Below are 19,692 nucleotides of genomic sequence, written 5' to 3'. Positions count from 1 at the left end.
ACGCGCCGGCGTGCTGACGCGCGGGCTGGAGCCGAGGCCCGATTCCGCGCCCGCCATGGCCGACAAAATGGACATGTCTCTGGACGACATCATTAAAATGAACCGGAGCCAGCGAGGCGGTCGCGGCGGGGGCCGGGGCCGCGGCCGGGCCGGCTCCCAGGGCGGCCGCGGTGGCGGGGCGCAGGCCGCCGCGCGAGTGAATCGAGGCGGCGGGCCCATCCGGAACCGGCCGGCCATCGCCCGCGGCGCGGCCGGCGGCGGCGGCAGAAACCGACCGGCGCCCTACAGCAGGGTGAGTGGGGAGGCTGGCCGGCGCCGCCGGAGCGCGGAAGGGCGAGCCGGGGCCGAGGGCCGCCCGCGGAGGCCCGGCCCGGTGGGCTGAGGGGGCCGCTGGAGCGGGCCGCCCCCAAGCCCGGCGGGTGCGAGCCGGGGCCGAGCGGGTGGTGGGCGGGGGCGAGGTCGTGCGGTCGGGGCCTGGCCTGGAAGGCGGAGACCCTTTCCGGCTCTTTGTCTGGTCTGGGCGCCGTGGCCTCATGGCGGCGGGAGCGGAGGGGATGCTGGGCGCGGCCGCAGCAGCGGCGGGAAGTTAGTGGAAGGGAACTGAGAAGTTGCGCGGCCGCGGTGGGACCGTGGGGCTTCGGGCTGGGGGATTGCATCGCCGGGCGAGGGTGGACGGCCCCTTCTCCACGACGTCCTCCGGGCTCCGACGAAGGAGGGTCTGGGGTAGCTGTGAGCGCAAGGGAAAGCCCTGGACTGAGACTCACTGGTCTGTTTCTGTTTTTGCTGTTCTTTCTTTCAGCCAAAACAACTTCCTGACAAGTGGCAGCACGATCTTTTTGACAGTGGCTTTGGGAGCGGTGCCGGTGTGGAAACGGGTGGGAAACTGCTGGTTTCAAATCTGGATTTTGGCGTGTCAGATGCTGATATTCAGGTAAGAGCAGGGAGCTTCCTAGCGAGCTATTCACCCTGCACAGAATGGATCATGTTTGGGGTGTGGCCCTGAATCCCCTCCCTGCTGCGCAAGGGTTAGCCACTGTTCCCCTCTGAGGGGCTGCAGGACAGACGCAGTGCGGGTGTAGCGCAGAGGTCTGCTGGGGTTCCAAGTCTGACAGGTAGGCCAGTCCACTGGAAGACAGGACCCTAGCGTGGCCTGGGGAGCTACTGCTCTTTGAAAGATGTTCTGTGAGTGAAAGTCCTCTGCCAGAGCTTCTGATTACTCACAGGGACAGAGATGGGTCACATGTGAGTGGTTCCCGTGTGTTACTGTTGGACCTAGGCCACTTGTTTTTTTGATTGTGTGCCTATTTTAGGAAATTAATGTGAGAAGAATCTTAGTGTAACTGATAAGAGCTAACGTACCTGTGTGCTCTTCCTGCACTGTTTGCCCCGAGCACTGCGTCTCAGATTTAGTGCCCTGCAATCTTAGCATCCCGTAGTACCCCGTGTTTGTCAGTGGCATGGTTCTCAGACCTATCTTTGGTTGAGCTTATTTTTTTCTTTCTTTTTCTTTTTCTTTTTTTTTTTTTGGACCCCAAAGGCATTTAAACTTGTTTTCTGGTTTAGAAATGGCTTTTGGGGAATCAGTCTTGGAGATGGCTGGGTCAGGGTGCTGGGGCTTCCTGGGTTCAATTCCCCAGAGCCTAGCCACTTGGCTTTGCCTTGGGAGGACAGAAGAGGGCCAGTGAGCACTCACAGTGTCTCAACACTTTTTTTAAGGTGGTTTCTGGCATCCACTGGAAACCGCTTTTGGTGAACTCCACTTCCCGCTGTGTGCCTGCGGCCGGAGTAGCCCCACACTCTGGGTTCCCTCTCCAACTCCCAGCCTGCCTGAGGTCAGGGCAGTTTCCATGGCAGCGCTTGACTTCAGACTTTGCGGCAGGCTTGAGTAGGAGGAGAGGGAAAGGTGAGCCAGAATCCGCCTTGGGGGAGGGGTTGGGGTCAGGGCTCCCAAATCAGCAGGCCCTTCTAGCTGCTCTGGTCTGTCGGGCAGCTTCCCTTGGTCTTGATCTCGGCCACTGCTGTTTCTTGGAACAGTCCTTGGGTGTATTGTAAATTTTCCTTTATTTAAGAGGATAACAACTTAATTTTGTGCCCTTTGCGACTTCCTTTACCTGTGTCATGGTACAGATGGCAGGAGCCCTCAGACCCAGGTGCTCTTGGAAGTTGCTGTCCCTCCTGCCCCATCCCTTCCCTCCATTCCCATCACCACTCCCTGCCTCCCAGGGAAGCACCCCAAAGCAGCACACACTCCCAGGAACTGTCCCTGGGCTGCCAGAAGGAAAACAACTTTGTTGCTTTGCTAACAGCTGCTCTTTCTGACTCCCAGGAGCTCTTTGCCGAGTTTGGAACGCTGAAGAAGGCAGCTGTGCACTATGATCGCTCCGGCCGCAGTTTAGGAACAGCAGACGTGCACTTTGAACGGAAGGCAGACGCCTTGAAGGCGATGAAACAGTACAACGGTGTCCCTTTGGATGGTGAGTCTGGGGCCGGAGCCAGGCTGACTGGGGGCTGTGGCGTTTGGGCCAGCACCTGCCCGTGTAGGGATATGGCCCAGCCCCTGGCTGAGGACACTTTGCATTTGCCCCTTTGTCTCTCTCTTCCATTCTGCCACCTCTCATGCTGCCCCACACATCTGGACCAACCTCTTGTGAACCCCCATCCAGCAAGCTACATCCCTCCCCTCCTTCAGCTCCTTCCGGAAGACTCACTTCTGTGAAGCCTTCTCAGAACCGCCATAGTACACCTCTGAGTGCGGGGCTGTAGTCGTAAAGACAAAGGTACCGGTTCTTCTTCCGTCAGGTCACCCACACCTGTCCACCCATGAGCACCCCGGACACCTGAGCAAACAGCCCACCTAGCCTGGACTGAGAAGGAGTGAGGAGTGTTGGTGGGGTTGTTGTCATTGCCATTTTGTTCTCCCACCAGTGTCTCTAGGCCATTTCCCTTGTCAGGGGCATTTGAGACGCACAAAGGCCCTTTCCAGAGTTTGCATGGAGACCAGGGTGTGGTGCCACCTGGATCGATTTCAGAACCTCTGATTGGAATGTGTCTTCTTGTATCCTTTGACACAGGCCGCCCTATGAACATTCAGCTCGTTACATCACAGATTGATACACAGCGGAGACCCGCACAGAGGTGATTTCCGGGGTGGGGTGAATGGCATGTGGTGTGGCTGCATCGTCCTGGGCCTTCCTAGGAGTGTGAACAAGTCCCATTTTCCTCGCTAGTGTAAACAGAGGTGGCATGACTAGAAGCCGTGGTTCTGGAGGTTTTGGTGGTGGCACCCGGAGAGGCACCCGTGGAGGCACCCGGGGAAGAGGCAGAGGCACCGGCAGAAACTCAAAGCAGCAACTTTCTGCAGAGGAGTTGGACGCCCAGCTGGACGCCTACAATGCCAGAGTAAGTCCTGGGCTGGGGGTGGGGTGCGGCCCGGCTAGGGACCAGCCAGAGATGGAGCTGGGGAGCAGGACCTCCCTTGAGCAAGAGCCTGTTTTCCTGTGTTTCAGATGGACACCAGTTAAACAGACCAGCAAATCCACACGTGGACCAGGACCCAGACGTCTCGCCACGCTCCCTGGTGGGGGGTGGGGCGGGTGGCTGGGGCCGTGTGGCCAATGATGGATTTGTTTCTTTTGTGTTTTAAAAATAGGATTTAAAAACTCATGTAAAGGTTTTTTTTCCTTTTTTTTTTTTTTTTTTTTTTTAAATTCTGAAACAGACCTGTTTTGTACCGAGTTATTTTTGGGATAAATTTTACTGGTTGCTGTTGTGGAGAAGGTGGTGTTTTCACCTTTTCCATAATAAAATAGAAATGTGTGTAGAATTGGAACTGTTTGATTCATCTCACTGTTGGAGTTCTCACCTGGGCCAGAAGTTTGGTGTCTGTCCAGGCAGGAGGGAAGTGGAGGGGACCTGGAGGGGAGGGTGTGGGGAGTAGTCCCATCTGTGGCATTTGGCACTGCCTGGCACTAGCACGGGGTTGGAGTCAGTCAGTGCTCCTGGAGGACCATGGCTACCTTCTTTCCTATCCCTTCTCCCGCCTAAGTCCTAACGCCTTACTCTCTGACTCAATAGGTGGGAGGACACCAGGGCAGTAGTGGCGCTTTGCTGGAGCTGCTTGTTCACTGAGCCTGCACCGCAAGGTGAGGGGCTGGGGGTGGGGTGGGCTCCCTGTGTGCTATCCAGCAATTTCCCACGACCAGAAAATCTCTGGGCCGTTCCTTTTCTATCTTGTACTCAGGTTCTCAGAGAAACTTGGATTTAGCTGTTCTGACTTTGTAGCGTAGTTTTGTTTTAATTTTTTATTTTCTCAATGTTGTCTGAGAGCAAAGCTTAAGGGTACTCTCTTTTTCTTTTTGAGACAGGGTCTTGCTCTGGCGCTTGGGCTAGAGTGCAGTGACACCACCATGGCCCACTGCAGCCTCCAACTCCTGGGCTGAATCGGCCTCCTGCCTCAGCCTCCCAAGTAGCTGGGACTACAGGCACACGCCATCACGCCTGGTTTTGGTTTTTTTTTCTTTTATCATTTTCTTTAAAGACAGAGTCTTGGCTATGTTGCCCAGGCTGGCCTTGAAATCGTGGCCTAAAGCGATCCTCCTTGGCCTCCCAAAGTGCTGGGATTACAGGCGTGAGCTACCGTGCCTGGTTGGTGGTCTCTTAATTGTGTATTGAGTAAAAATGACTAGTGGAAGCTGTGAGGATGTCTTAGGGTGGGGTGAGTGGGGCTGTCCTGTACCACCTGGTGCTAGGTGGGGATGGGGAGAAGGGAGCTCCGGGTGTCACCCTCAGTGTCCTAACAGCTGGAATGCCAGGCTGAGATGCCAGGAGGACTAGGGTCGGGAGTGGGATGACGGGAGTGGACAAACTGAGCCAGGAGTTCACTCAACGCTGCTGAAGCCGCTCCCTGCATGTCGGGCAGCTCCTGCTGGGCACGCCCCGGGCCACATTGCTTCCGTGTTTAGGAAGAGACTGACTGAGTCATGGCAGGGAGCATGACTAAGGAGTGGCCTTCAACTGTCAGTGACAGAGGTATGGCCACAGACGAGTGGCTGCAGCCTGCTCTGTGCCAGCCGAGGCCACAGGCTGGAGACACGGATGAGCAGCGTGTCTAATGTCAGCTCTCCGAGGGGCCTAGTCTCCAGGGAGGATCATCGGATACCCAGGTTTAGTTGCTGTGGCAGTGAGAGAAGGCTGTGACTAGGGGGGAGTTGTCCACCCCGTTGGAACCAGGCTGTCCCTGAGGAGGCGCCTTTGGCTGGGCCCTGAGTGTTGGAGCGGGACCTGGGCAGGCACGTGCCAGCCGGGAGGCCGCTGGCTGGAGTGCGTGAGTGGCCTCGTTCCCCAGTGCTCGGAAAGCTAAAGAGAACATCTGGTGGACGGGGAGGTCAGGCCGAACAAGAGGTGGTGGTGCTGGGACCGACCGGCCTGACAGGGTAGGGGCTGGTGGCTTAACAGGAAGTGGAGGGAAGAATGGCCAGGATTTGGGGCCTGTTGGCCTTGGGGTGAGGGGCATGGGAGTGAAGCATCATGAGGCCTTTGTACCGGGGGCCAGAGGGGGGTGAGGTTAGAAATAAGATGTCACCACAGGAGTGAAGGCCACCGTTAGCCTGGGGGACGCAGTGTAGGTGCTGCCAAGTGGTCAGAGGAGGGCGGTGGGGCATTCGGCCTTTGTAACTGGTGTGATGGGGGCAGCCAGAGCTGGGTGCCACCCGGGCTCCCCGTGGGCAGTGACTAGGAGAGCTGGGCCAAGCCTCTTAGGCATATGAAGCCTTCGCTGCTTTATTTGTGCAACACGGGAAACCTTATTTTACTTCAAGGGCCAGAGGACCATTTAACTTAGTGTCCAAACGGAGATGCTTTTGAGAGGGAGGAAGAAGGAGACTCCTCTATGATTGCACAGAGGACAAGTGGAGACCAAGGGCGCCTTGGCCAGCTAGACCCTCTGGCCCCTTGCGAAGGGCGGTGCCAGGCCTGGAGTAGGGAGCGAAGGGCCAGCACGGGCTGCCGTCCCCCAGATGGTGTGGACTGAAAGGATGGGAGATGGGGTTGTCCTGCGCCTTCTTCACGTGCTTTGCGCGGTGAGCTGTCGCGGACCGACTGGCCTGGCAGCCCGCGTGCGGCCTTCAGGCACAGGGTACGCCCCGTGCCTCTTGCAGCCCTCCGTCCCAGTGGGAAGGCAAAGCGACCGGCCCAGACGTGGCCTCACAGTTCAGGCTTAGCCAGGGTTATGCTTTGCGGGCTTTCAAATGCGTGGAGGGGAAGAAGGCCCTGTTCTTGTCCGTTTCTCCAGCCCAGCACGGATTGAGAGTAGGAGCTCGCCGGCACCCGGGAGCAGAGGCAGCGCGGGCACGGGCACGGGAGCTTGTCCTGGCGCTGGCACGGGCACGGGAGCTTGTCCTGGCGCTGGCACGGGCACGGGAGCTTGTCCTGGCGCTGGCACACGGCCTGCCCAGCTCTGCCTTTGGGCTGAGGTCCTTGAGGGCGGCTCTCAGGTGCAGTCATGTGGCTTGTGACTAGAGGAAGTGGTGAGCTCCTGCAAGGATTCTTGGCTTCGGGTTGGTGTAAGCAAAGGTGTGGATTGAATCGTATTAAACCTCGTGTTAGGTTGCTGTGTCTACACCTGGGTCTTCGTGTGAATGAGTAACTTTTTGTTCTTGCTTTCAGCAAGCTGATAGTCTAGTATAGGAAACAGGTGAGAGATTCCAGTACTTCAAGAGCCGTTTCCTCTGTTACGGGCTATGCAGTCAACAAGTGTTTGCTGAGACCCATGATGTACAGATCTCATTCACCCTCCTGAGAATCCACTGACACCGTCTTTTCATTCTAGAGCTTAAAGAAAAGGAAGTTTATCTCCTTACCCCATAGCCCTGTGAGTGCCTGCTGCATGCCAGACACCATGTTCAGATGCCAGGGAGAACGGCAGTGAGCCAAACAGAAGCCCTGCCGTGCAGAGCCTGCCTTCTGGTGAAGGACAGGCAGGAGGAAGTGGAATATGGATACCCGCTGGTGACGAGGCTGTGAAGAAACAAAGCTGGGAGTGGCGAGGGCCCCGCTGGCCTCAGGTCTGGAGGGTAAGAGGCAGGAGCCCCGTGGATGCTGGGGGCGCAGAGCAGAGCAATTGCGCAGGCCCTGAGGTGGGGACGCACTTGGGGAGCTCAGGAGCAAGCAGGACCCCAGCGTGGTGTGGGTGAGGGACAGGCTACCTGGGGCCTTTGTCTCTGGCTCTGCAGGGCCGTGAAGGAGGGAACCTGCTGGCACAGCAGCCGGAGGTGCGTCTGCCCTGGGAGAGAGCAGCAAGGTGGGGAGGCAGGGCCCGGGGCAGAGGATGGCCAGGGCCCAGCATGAGGGGCTTGGTTGTAGGTGACAGCCACACAGTGGCCAAAACAGGCAGAGCCATGGAGTAGACCGTATTTTGTTTTAATACAGTGTATGGAATATGAAGTGCTTTTTAAAGAAAGTAGGTTTTTTTAGTAGAAAAAGTAACAATCAATCAGCTGGAAAGGGTGATGATACAGACCAGATTGCCCTCCCAGCACCCTCCGGGGGGCCCTTGTTCCTCACTCACTGCAGGGTTGTCTGGAATAAGAGCTTTATCAAGATGTTTTGACATAAAAGAAAGTTCGCCCACTTAGAGGAAATGCACAGTTCAGGGGCTTTCTGTGCATTGGCAGAGTCACACATCTGCCACCACTGTCAGTTTCCAGAGCATTTCCATCACCAGAAAGAAACCTGTACCCACTGGCAGTCGCTGATGTGCGTTCTGTCTCTGGTCTGAACATTTCCTACGGGACTGGCTGGCTCCTGTGGCTTAGCGTAACGTTTCCGAGGTTCATCCGTGTGGCGGCGCGTCAGAGCTTCGTTCTGTGTGTGGACATTCGGGTGGTTTCTACTTTGTGACTATTAGAATGATGGTACTGTCAGCTTTTATGTATACATTTCTGCATGAACGTGGTTTTCACTTCTCTTGGAGTAGAATTGCTGGGTCCCAGGGTAACCATGCTTAACTTTTTGAGGAACTGCCAAACTTCTCCGAAGCAGCTGTGGCATTTTACATTCCCACCGGCAACGTGTGGGGTCACCATTTCTCCACATTCTCTACAACCCTTGTTATTAACATCTGTCTTTTTTAGTTAGCTGCCCTACTGGGTGTGAAGTGCGCTCTCGTGGTTTTGCCTGCGGTTTCTTTATGATCTTTTATGTCTGAATCCAATAGAAGTTATTATCAAGGATAAGACTTTTCCTCATGATCCAACTACACTTAGAGGCATATTTTTCCTCGTCCATGTCCATCCTGCTGCTTTAGTCATCTTTGACTCCTAGTGCGTCAGCCTTTCTTGGTCTTTCGTGACCTTGACACTTTTGAAGGGCACTGTCTGCTGTTTTATGGGATGTCCCCCAGTGGGGATTGTCTGACCTTTCTTTTATTATTTTTTTCACAAACAAGTTGTGAAAGATGACCTTTCTTACGATTAGACTAGGGTCGTATGTTTTAGACGTGGATGCCACAGCTAGATGTTCCCTCCTTGGCGCATCGTGCCGGGACACCTGCTGTTGGCCCGTCTGCCTCCTGGTCTTGCTGCCTTGCTCACTCAGTGCAGGTGGTGGCTGCTTGGTTTCGTCATTGTAAAGTTGCTGTTTTCCCCTTTGTAATCTGTAAATTCCTTGGGGAGATACTTAGGTACTAAGAGAATATCTTTTCAAAGTTACACCCACTAGTTTTATCATCTGTTGGTAGATCCAGTAATTATTACTGTGGTATTCAATAGTGATTTTTGCATTTCCCTTATTTATTTCGAGTTGTTTTTTTTTTTTTTTTTTTTTTTCAGAGACAGAGTCTCGCTCTGTCTACCAGGCTGGAGTGCCGTGGCGCAATCATAGCTCACTGCAGCCTCCACCTCCCGGGCTCAAGTGATCCTCCTGCCTGAGCCTCCTGAGTAGCTGGGACTACAGGTGCCACCATGCCTGGCTCTTTGACATTTATTAATTAGAATTCTCTAAGAAAGCGCAGTCCTTTCTCCACCATTTATTTAGTTGTTTGTGTCAGTATGGACTCGGGAATTTATTCTATGAATTATAATCTGATGCTGTTATTGTTTTGTTGCTCAATTGTTTGAGTTTTGGCTTCGGAAGCTCTTCAAGGTGGTGTCCTGTGCTGCTTGCATGCCCATCCTTCCTTTTTGAGACAGAGTCTCGCTCTGTTGCCCAGGCTAGAGTGCCGTGGCGTCAGCCTAGTTCACAGCAACCTCAAACTCCTGGGCTCAAGCGATCCTCCTGCCTCAGCCTCCCGAGTAGCTGGGACTACAGGCATGCGCCACCATGTCCGGCTAATTTTTTCTATGTATTTTTAGTTGTCCAGCTAATTTCTTTCTTTTCTTTCTTTTTTTTTTTTTTTTTTTTAGTAGAGATGAGGTCTCGCTCTTGCTCAGACTGGTCTCGAACTCCTGAGCTCAAATGATCCTCCCGCCTCGGCCTCCCAGAGTGTTGGGATCACAGACGTGAGCCACCGAGCCTGGCCTCATCTTTCCTTAAGCACTAACTTCATTTCCAGCTCCGTGAAAGGCTCTAGGTTTGCTTCTGTTGTCCCTGCCCTGACTCTGGAATCCCCCAGTTCTCCAAGGAGCCCTCCCTTTCACTGGAGACTGGTGTGCTGGTGGCTTCTGGGCCCCCTCGGGACACAGCTAGGAAGTACATACGTGTGCGCTAGCTCACGCACACACACTTGTATGTTTATATCTGTAGCTATCTAGCTGTATATATACTTTTGAAAAACCATGAGTTCAAACTGTCATCTCTGACTCCAACCCAACAGCTGGGTTCATTCTCCCCCTTCTCTCCTCGTTTGTAGTATCTTCCTATAACAGGGAGAGAAGCCGGCGCTCAGAGGTAGACACCTAAACCTGCTTCAGGATTGCTGGCCCTGTACCCTTGTGAGAAACATTTGCTAACTAGGTGCAGTATTTGTGTCCTGCTGTTTTTGTGTTTAGCCTTGTCAGAGTACGGATGTCAGAGCTGCCCGGGTGAGCAGTCTGCGTTAGGTCCACCTGTCCACCGTATTCCCTGTGGCCTCCCCACATGCTAGCTGATTTTTCCTTCTTTTTTTCTGTAAGTTACATGTGTTGTTATGGAATTATATAAGGTTGTATGATTTTCATAAATTATGTTTATATGATTTAAATTCTTTTTTTGGTTGTTAGTTAATAACAAGTCACCCTGGGATTGACTGTTCAACCATTTGGTGGAAAATAGCAATAAATAATACATCATTAAAGATTTTAATGTAAAAATAAAGCCATGAGAATACCAAGAGGTAAATCTCTTTCGTTTTAAATACATCAGCTTGTCTGTGATCGTGTAGCCTAAGCTAGGGCAAAGTTAATCTTGATGTTATCTCTGCAGGCTGTAGAAACATCAAACGTTCTATCATGTTAATTTCTTATAAATTAATATCTATATACAAAAATGTTAGCATACGAGTTTTATTTGTATATAAATCCTTCATAAACAAGTCATTCAAGTTACTTTTAATATCATAGACTTAATATCTGTTTTTTAAAAGAAATTTATGTTGAATTGTATAAACACCCAAGAGTTCATAATGATGCTTAAGAAGAAACATCTAATGTTTACTTTTGGAGGTTGCCAGGGCACTAACTCATTCTAAAAACTGGCAAATAAAAGGAAAGAATCAGGCATTTAATTTGTCTTTTCTGTCCAAACTGATTTGGGGGGAATTAAGTGGTGACAGGAGGTTGGAGATTCTTTTTTTCTTTCAAAGAATTCCAGCTAATTAATGGAAAGATGATTAGAAAATCACCATTTTGCAATGCCTGCTAAATTGACGCAAGTCAGAAATGATAACAGTTGAGGGCCATTGATAATGGATGGAGCAGCCCAACTTCCTGGAACCTACTGCACCTCAGTACAGGTAGAAGCAGAAGACGTGTCCCTGAGGTGACACTCGGAAGCCCATGGCACCACCTCTGAAACTGGAGCTGGAGCTCATCCTGAGGAGCTCGGGGATGGATGGAAGGGGCCACCATGGGACACCTGGAGGATTCAGCCGGCAAATCCAGAACACGGGACGTTCTCCCCAAGCTGCCTGGACTTGTGGGCACCTAAGTGGCACCAGGCACAGAAAAGGAGATGAAGGTGGGCACCGGGGATTGTCCATGTGGACTCTGCCCAGGCCTCGGTGTGGGCAAACAACCAGAACAAGACAGCTTTGAGACTTGGGGAAAAGGGGTGCTAAGAAAGCACTGTCAGTTTTGTAGGTGTGTTCATTGTATCATTAGATTAAAAATAAGAGCCCCTGTCTTTGCAGAGCAGGAAGAGCTTTTAACAACTTCTGTAAATCCAGCAGTACCAAGAAAATCAAGACAAACAGAACACTGGAAACATTTACATACAAGGATATGAATAGGCAGTTCACAAAAATACTTCCAGCTCTAATCCTAGCTACTCAAGAACATTGCTTCAGCTCAGGAGTTTGAGTCCAGCCTGGGCAAAAGTCAGCATCATCCTATCTGAGAAAGGGTGAAGCCAGTTGTTTTTCATCCTGATGAAATAATTCTACATGCAGAAAACCTTAAGGAATCCCACAAACTAGTAAATGAATTTTCAGAGTTGCAAGATACAAGATCAATACACAAAAATCAGATAAATTTGTATGTTAGGAATCAACAACCCAAAATGACATGAAGAAAATTCCATTCACGTTAGCATCAAAAACAATAAAATACTTAGGAACAAATTTAACAATAAAGTGCCAGACCCATACACTAAAAACTAAAATACTGAGAAACTCAGAAGATCAAATAAATGCACAAAAATTCTTTTACGGATTAAAAGACTCAAGACGGCAATTCTCCCCAAATTGTTCTATAGATTCAACACAATCCTTATCAAATCCCCGGCAGGACTTTTTGTAGGAATTTAGAGCTGATCTCAAAATTTACATGGAAATTCACAGGACCTAGAATAGGCAAGACAATTTTGAAAAAGAATTTAAGACTTATACTAGCTGATTTCAAATTTTCCTACAAAGCTACAGTAATCGAGAAATTACGATATTAAAGACAAGCGTGTCAATGGAACAGAAGAGTCCAGCAATAAACTCTTAAATTTTTGATGAAAAATTTTCAAGAAAGGTGCCAAGACATTTCAATGGAGGAAATTACTATCCTTAACAGGTGGTGCGGAGACAAATGGATGTCCTTACACAGCAAAGATCTTTGACTCAACTCCTGCCATACACAAAGATCAACCCAAATGGATTGTAGACCTGAATGTAAGCTGAAATTGTAATACGCCATTAAGAAAATGAAAGATTAGTCACAGAATATTTAGAAATCATATATCTGATAAAGGGCTTGTATACAGGATATATAAGTACTCATAATAAGACAATCCAATTAAAAATAGGCAAAAGACTTAAATAGGTTTTTTCTTTTTGAGACAGGGTCTTGCTCCATCACCCAGACTGGAGTACAGTGATGAGATCACAGCTCACTGCAGCCTCCAACTCCTGGGCTCAAGCGATCCTCCTGCCTCAGCCTCCTGAGTAGCTGGGACTACAGGCACCTGCCGCCACACCTGGGTCATTTTTAAATTTTTTGTAGTGATGGAGTCTCGCTGTGTTGCCCAGGCTGAACTTTATCCTGAGCTCAAGTTATGCTCCCGCCTTGGCCTCCCATAGTGCTGAGATTACAGGTGTGAGCCACTGTGCCTGGCCTTAAATAGGTTTGTTTTTTTTTTTTTTTGAGACAGAGTCTCACTCTGTTGCCCAGGCTAGAGTGCTGTGGCGTCAGCCTAGCTCACAGCAACCTCAAACTCCTGGGCTCAGGCAATCCTCCTGCCTCAGCCTCCCGAGTAGCTGGGACTACAGGCATGCGCCACCATGCCTGGCTAATTTTTTCTATATATTTTTAGTTGTCCAGCTAATTGCTTTCTATTTTTTTTTTGTTTTTTTTGTAGAGACGGGGTCTCACTCTTGCTCAGGCTGGTCTCGAACTCCTGAGTTCAAATGATCTGCCTGCCTCGCCCTCCCAGAGTGCTAGGATTATAGGCATGAGCCACCGCGCCCGGCCCAGGCAATCCTCTTGCCTCAGCCTCCCAAGTAGGTGGGACTATAGGCATGTGCCACCATGCCCGGCTAATTTTTTCTTATATGTATTTTTAGTGGTTTGGGGGTTTTTTTTGTTTTGTTTTGTTTTTTTGAGACAGAGTCTCACTCTGTTGCCCAGGCTAGAGTGAGTGCCATGGTATCAGCCTCCCGAGTAGCTGGGACTAGTGGCACCATGCCTGGCTAATTTTTTCTATATGTATATTTTAGTTGGCCAGATAATTTGTTTCTATTTTTAGTAGAGACGGGGTCTCGCTCTTGCTCAGGCTGGTCTCGAACTCCTGACCTTGAGCGATCCTCCTGCCTCGGCCTCCCAGAGTGCTAGGATTACAGGCGTGAGCCACCGCACCCAGCCCTTAAATGGGTTTTTACCAAGGAAAAATCTTCATCAGGGAAATGCCAATTGAACCCACAGTGAGATTCATTTGTGTTAATTTTTGTGCACGGAGTGAGTTGAAGATTTTTTGTGTGTAAGGATATCCATTTGTCCCAGCATCACATGTGGAAAAGATGCTTACTAGGATAGCAAGAATCAAAAAGACAGACAATAGCAAGTGTTGGCAAGAGTGTTCCCAACTGGAATGTTCACATAGATCGAATACTGTTGGTAACGTAAAATGGCACATGCACTTTGGAAAACATTTGGGGAGTTCCACTCGGGAATCTATCCAAGAGAAATTAAAACATACGTTCCCATAAAGGCTAAGTACAATGTTTATAATGCTCATAAATATTTATAGCACCATTACTCCTAATGGACTAAAGGGAACCATCCAATGTCCATTAACTGGTGATTAGATACGTGTGGTATACTCACACAATACAATACAATACAATACAGGACAAAATTCTCTGCAACATGGATGAACCTCAGCAACATTCCGCTAGGTGACATCAGCAGACATGAAAGGCTACGTGTTATGCAATTCCACTCACGTGAACCATTCAGAAAAGGCAAATTTCTAGGCATGGAAGGCAGGTCCATGGTTGCCTGAGCCTGGGGTGGAGGGAGTAGGCATCACTACAAACCACTCAAAAGAAAGTCTGGGGTGATGACTGCACACCTCCACAATTTTACTAGAAATAATGATAAACTTTCAGTGAGTGAATTTTGTAAATTATTCCTCAAAAAGCTTTGAAAAATTGTCTTTCTAAAAACAACAGAAAATTGTCCTTTTATGTCATTAAATATTTCTATTGAATAGGCTGGGTACAGTGGCTCACACCTGTGATCCCAGCATTTTGGAGAACAAGACCCTGTCTCTAAAAGGGGGAAAAAAAAAAAAAAAAAAAAAGGATAATGTGACAAGTTGTCATTAAACAAAGGGTTGTTTTTTGTTTGTTTGTTTTTGAGACAGAGCCTCATTCTCACCCTGGGTATAGTACAGTGGCATCATCATAGCTCACAGCAACCTCAAACTCCTGGGCCCAAGGGATCCTTCTGCCTCAGCCTCCTGAGTAGCTGGGACTACAGCCATGGGCCACCACACCCGGCTAATTTTTTTTCTATTTTTAGGAGAGATGAGTCTCACTCTTGGTCAGGCTGGTCTCGAACTCCTGAGCTCAACTATCTTCCCGCCTCGGCCTCCCAGAGTGCTAGGATTACAGGTGTGAGCCACCACGCCCGGCCGACATTTTTGATTTAAAAGTGCTGCAACAAACATGTCCTTGTGACTAAACCTTTACGCATATCCAAGGTTATTTCCATAGCATACAGTCCTAAAAGTGACCTCACTGAGCCAAAATGTCTGAATACTGTTAGGCTGTGAGGTGTGGTTCTCACGGTTTTCTCTCTTCTGCTGGGCTGCTCCTGGGGTTGAGTATGGCCGTTCCTGTGTCCTGCACTCACATCTCTTCAGCTGTTTTTCTGTTTTGATAAAAAGTTCAAAATAACATTAACCTTCCTTTGTCATTGTACAGAAAAACTAAAGGAAGCCAACCTCTGGGGAGGCTGAGGCGGGAGGATTACTTGAGCCCAGGATTTCGAGGCTGCAGTGAGCGATGACCGCGCCACTGCCCTCCAGCCAGGGCAACAGAGAGACCCCGTCTCTAAAATTAAAAATAAATAAACAGGCAAGAGTCCATCATGACGTTACTACAATCCCAACAAATGCTGCAGGGCATGGACTGGGGGAGGCACAGCACCCTCATATCTTGTGTGGAGCCTTTAGGGACTGGGACCCCAGCAGGGGAGGGGAGCAGCAGTATGGCTGGGCCTGGCCACCCATGTTTCTTGTGGCTTTTCCTGATGCTCCAAAATGCTCTTTGGTTTGGACCAATGTCTGAAATCTCATCAACTGGAGCAAAGGAGGTGGGAATTCTGGGGTCCTGTGGTGACCTCCAGGCTGAAGCAGCCCCATCATCTGCTCATGGTGGCAGGAGCACCCTCCATATTGAAAGAGCTCAGGGATTCCACAGGGACAGAAGTTTCTCTGGAGTATTTCTTGTGTGAGGTGTCCAAGTGGGCTGCTCCCCAGGAATTCTGTGACTCAGTCTGGAAGGAAAAGCCCTGGCTGTCCCACCAGCCAGCCTGACGCAGGGACCAGGTTTCCAGGAGGGACTGCTGGAGTGTGAGAAGCTCCGCCCCACCATACACAACCTTGTCCACATGAGGGGACACTCGGGACAGCAATGTGCTGGGGGAACAGCCATGTTAAAGGACGGCTGTGGTGGGGGACAGCCACTGGGGAGGGGACAGTCGTGTGGGGAACAGTCACGGGGGACGTGTGTGGGAGGACAGTAATGAAGGAGCACAGCCGTGTGGGGGACAGTCATTGAGGAGGACAGCCATGGGGGTACATCCGTGGGGGGACAGTCATTGGGGAGCACAGCAGCGCAGGGAGGGGGCCGCCATGCGCTGGAGTCTAGATTTGGCGGGAGAGGCCCCGGCGCAGGGGCTCCGTGAGAACTCAACGCCACGTCCAGCGTTCACTCTCAAAGTCCCGGGACACAGGGACATCCCCCGACGCCCAGAGGCGCAGGCGGACCGGCGGGGTCGGGGCCGCCCACGCACCTCTGCGGGTCTCCACGGCCCCCGCGGGCCTCGAGCGGGCGCGCGCGGACGACCCGCGGCGAGAGGCCTGATCAAGAGGCCCGGCGGGACCAAGGGCCGGGACGGAGGGGCGCTCCGGGCTCGAGTGACGGGATGCCTCATTTACAAAGACGACTGCTAAAGGTATTTCCAAGTGAAGTGCGACGACGTCAGTCCCCACGGGGAACGCGCCCACCTGCCTCAGCCCCGCAAAATGGCGGCAGCGCGCCCTCGCCCGCCGCGCATGCGCGCCGGCCGGCCCCGCCCGGCCAGCGGAAGTCGCGTGACCCCGGAAGTGACAGGCCGGCGGGCGGCGGCCGACGACGTTCGTCACTCGGTGCGGGAGGGAGTGAGAGCCGCGCGGCCGACCCTCCGGTGAGCGGCTCTGCGGGGCGGGGGCCGCGGCGCGGCGGAGGCGGGGGCCGCGCGGGAGGGCTGCGGGGCCGCCTTTGTCCGCGCCCCGCCTGCGCCCACGGTCGGGTCTCGCGGGCGGGGCGGGGACGGCGGCGGCGCGGCCGGGGCGGGGCGCGGGCGGGCGGTGGCCCCACGTGCGGGCCCGGGGCGGACGGCGCGCCGCGGGCGGGGGCTGGGGAGCGCGGGCGGCCCGCGGTGGGCGTCTCGCGTGGCGCCGCGAGGCCGGGGCCCGGCCGGCCGCGCCCTTCCCGGGGATGGAGGCGCCGGGTGGGGCCGCCGCGGTCATCGCGCCCCGGGGCGGACAGGGGTGGGGCGCCATCTGCCCAGCACTCGGATTTCGGGCCCTGCGGAAGTGTGGGCCGCGCCCCGAGTTGGGTCGCCTGCGGCCGTTTTCGGGGGCGTCGGGAGGAAGCAGCGGGCCTTGGGCGGGTGGCGGGGGAAGGTCTGGGGCGTAGGCTGGTACCTCTCCTGTGGTGGGCTGCGCCCCGACCCACCTCCCACGCCGCCCGGAAGGATCAGGGCGTGAAGAAGCCCCGCCGCTGCGTTGCGCCGAGGTGTCTTTTGGGTCAGTGCTGCCCTGGGCACTTTTGGATCTACAAAGAGGGTCCTGAGAATACTGAGCGGATGCAGTATTTCTAGGGTCTAGGTGACAGATCCTCACAACTCGAGGGAACCTCAAAACACTTAGGGTCCTTGTGCCTCTTTGGACCCTTTTGGGACCCTGGCTGGCCCCTGACTTCTGAGCTCTAGGAGCATCCTGTGTTTGCAGGTTGAGCCAGAACAGACTTGTGTCCCTGACTGGCCCAAGGAGCATCCCTTGTCTGGGACACCCTGCTCTGGTATCCGCTGGGGGGGGGGGTCCCTTGGGGCAAGGGGACTAGAGCAGTTCAGAGCAGCAGGGCTCTAGAGACCAAGGGACCTGCGAATTGGGTCTGGGGCCAGGTATCCACCGCCCCCCCTGCACGCCTTCTGCTTGGTGGAGGAGGTGTGACTTGTATCCTTGGTGATGGGCTGCAGTTCCCACATAGTCCTGGATGTCATAGCTGGGCTGGGGCCCTGAGACTGCCCCAGGGGCACCCCCAAGGTAGGTGGGGGGTGGAGGGAGGCAAGTGTAGCCCCTTAAGTCGCAGGAACCTGTTCTCTGGGCCCTTTGTGAAGCTCTCCCCAAGCCAACCCTCCTGCACCTCCCTTTGGGGCCCAGGTTCCAAGGCCTGCCTGCCACCTGCTGAAGCTCTGCTAGCATAACCTGCCCCTCAGGCTGCCATAGCCCCGCCTCGCCCACAGGTGTCACAGACCCAGGCTAGAGGTGAGCATGGCGGAGCAGGAGCCCACTGCAGAGCAGCTGGCGCAGATTGCGGCTGAGAACGAGGAGGATGAGCACTCGGTCAACTACAAGCCCCCAGCCCAGAAGAGCATCCAGGAGATCCAGGAGCTGGACAAGGACGACGAGAGCCTGCGCAAGTACAAGGAGGCCCTGCTGGGTCGCGTGGCCGTCTCTGCAGGTGAGCCTGGGGCAGCAGGAAGCGCTGTGGCTGCTCCCTGCCCTTCCCCCACTGGTGGCAGAGGGCAGAGCAAGGGGTGGGCTCTCACTTGTTGTCACTCCCCAGACCCCAACGTCCCCAACGTCATCGTGACCCGCCTGACCCTGGTGTGCAGCTCAGCCCCAGGCCCCCTGGAACTGGACCTGACAGGTGAGTTGCGGCGGGCGGGCGGGGCAGGCGGGGCGGGGAGGGGGGTGTCTGGGTGGGGCTTGCTGCGTCCTGTTGCTGCCCCTAAAAATAACTTCCTGGAGCACCGGCGCCCTCTGGTGGGCAGCACTGGAGGTGCGGCCAAGTGGTGTTTCGAGGCTCTGGCTTTGTGTGTGGGACTGGGGGCGTCCCTGGAGGCTGCTGGGTGACCCTGAGCGTCCTCCCTAACACAGGTGATCTGGAGAGCTTCAAGAAGCAGTCCTTTGTGCTGAAGGAGGGTGTGGAATACCGGATAAAAATCTCATTCCGGGTAAGGCAGTGGCTTTTGGAGGCAGTGGGGGACGGGGGCTGGGGATCTCGGCTGACTCTAGCTTCGGGTGCCCCCAGGTGAACAGAGAGATCGTGTCCGGCATGAAATACATCCAGCACACGTACAGGAAAGGCGTCAAGAGTAAGTGAGGCCCCAGGAGGTGGGGCAGGGGCAGCCCAGGCGTGCCTGCTCTACGGGCGGATGGGCAGCGCTGGTGACCTTCCCCTTCCCTGTGGCCCGCAGTCGACAAGACCGACTACATGGTGGGGAGCTATGGGCCCCGGGCCGAGGAGTATGAGTTCCTGACCCCCATGGAGGAGGCGCCCAAGGGCATGCTGGCTCGCGGCAGCTACAACATCAAGTCCCGCTTCACAGACGATGACAAGACTGACCACCTGTCCTGGGAGTGGAATCTCACCATCAAAAAGGAGTGGAAGGACTGAGCCCCGGCCTGGGAGGCGGGCAGGGCGGACGGACAGGCAGACGGACGGACGTGCCCCATCTCTACCCCAGCCCCTCCCCACCCCATACCAAAGTGCTGACAGGGCCCCTCCCCGGCCGTCACCTCACCCTGGTCTGCCTCTGGGTCTGGCTCAGCCGGAGCTCCTCTGCCTGCCCCTCCTCAGCCCTCCAGCCCACAGGCCCCCAGCCTCCTCGGTGGTCTCGTGTCTTGTTGCTGCTTTTGCCTGTGCTGTGGGGGAGAGAGGCTCCGGCCCCAGCCTCTGCTGCCCTTTCTGTGTCCCTCCGGGCCCCCTCTACCTGTCATGCCTGAGGCCCTGGCTCTCCAAGGGAGCAGAGCATTGTGTGGGGTCTCATAGGCACACACCCTTCCACCCGGTGTGGAGCTGGGCAGCCAGGACAGGGCCCCCCGGGCGGTGCTCTCCAGCCCCACACTCCGCCAGTTCATCCATCGCTGTCGGTTCCGTCTAACCATGATGCCTTAACATGTGGAACGTGCCGTGGGGGCCGCACTAACCTCTAACCCTGTGTCTGCATGAGCATGTGGTCTCCCTGTCCTTGCCTTGTCCACAAATCTGATGGCCTGGGGAGGTGGGGTGGGGCGCACTGCCTTGGCTTCCCAGCCTGCTGGGCCTGGCCAGCCCAGCCCCCCTCTCCCCCAGCCAGGGCT

The 19,692-nt window shown here is 53.8% G+C and overlaps 2 protein-coding genes across 2 annotated transcripts; both read left to right on the top strand.

Moving 5' to 3' along the window:
- Positions 1-43: 43 nt before the first annotated feature.
- Positions 44-3,692, top strand: ALYREF (Aly/REF export factor). Its single transcript, XM_069481806.1, has 6 exons — positions 44-292; positions 800-931; positions 2,327-2,474; positions 3,072-3,135; positions 3,228-3,399; positions 3,507-3,692. Exons 1-6 carry the CDS (start codon positions 56-58, stop codon positions 3,519-3,521), a joined length of 768 nt encoding a protein of 255 aa, XP_069337907.1. The 5' UTR covers positions 44-55; the 3' UTR covers positions 3,522-3,692.
- Positions 3,693-16,464: 12,772 nt separating this feature from the next.
- Positions 16,465-19,068, top strand: ARHGDIA (Rho GDP dissociation inhibitor alpha). The gene is made up of 6 exons (XM_069481804.1): positions 16,465-16,526; positions 17,850-18,067; positions 18,173-18,256; positions 18,487-18,563; positions 18,641-18,704; positions 18,807-19,068. The coding sequence occupies exons 2-6, from the start codon at positions 17,878-17,880 to the stop codon at positions 19,004-19,006; spliced, it is 615 nt and encodes a 204-aa protein (XP_069337905.1). The 5' UTR covers positions 16,465-16,526; positions 17,850-17,877; the 3' UTR covers positions 19,007-19,068.
- The last annotated feature ends 624 nt before the right edge of the window (positions 19,069-19,692 follow it).

Source organism: Eulemur rufifrons, chromosome 9 (genome assembly GCF_041146395.1).
Source record: "Eulemur rufifrons isolate Redbay chromosome 9, OSU_ERuf_1, whole genome shotgun sequence".
Taxonomy (NCBI): Eukaryota; Metazoa; Chordata; class Mammalia; order Primates; family Lemuridae; genus Eulemur; species Eulemur rufifrons.
Note: the sequence above shows the minus strand (reverse complement) of the source record. Positions and strands in the feature narration are given on the sequence as shown.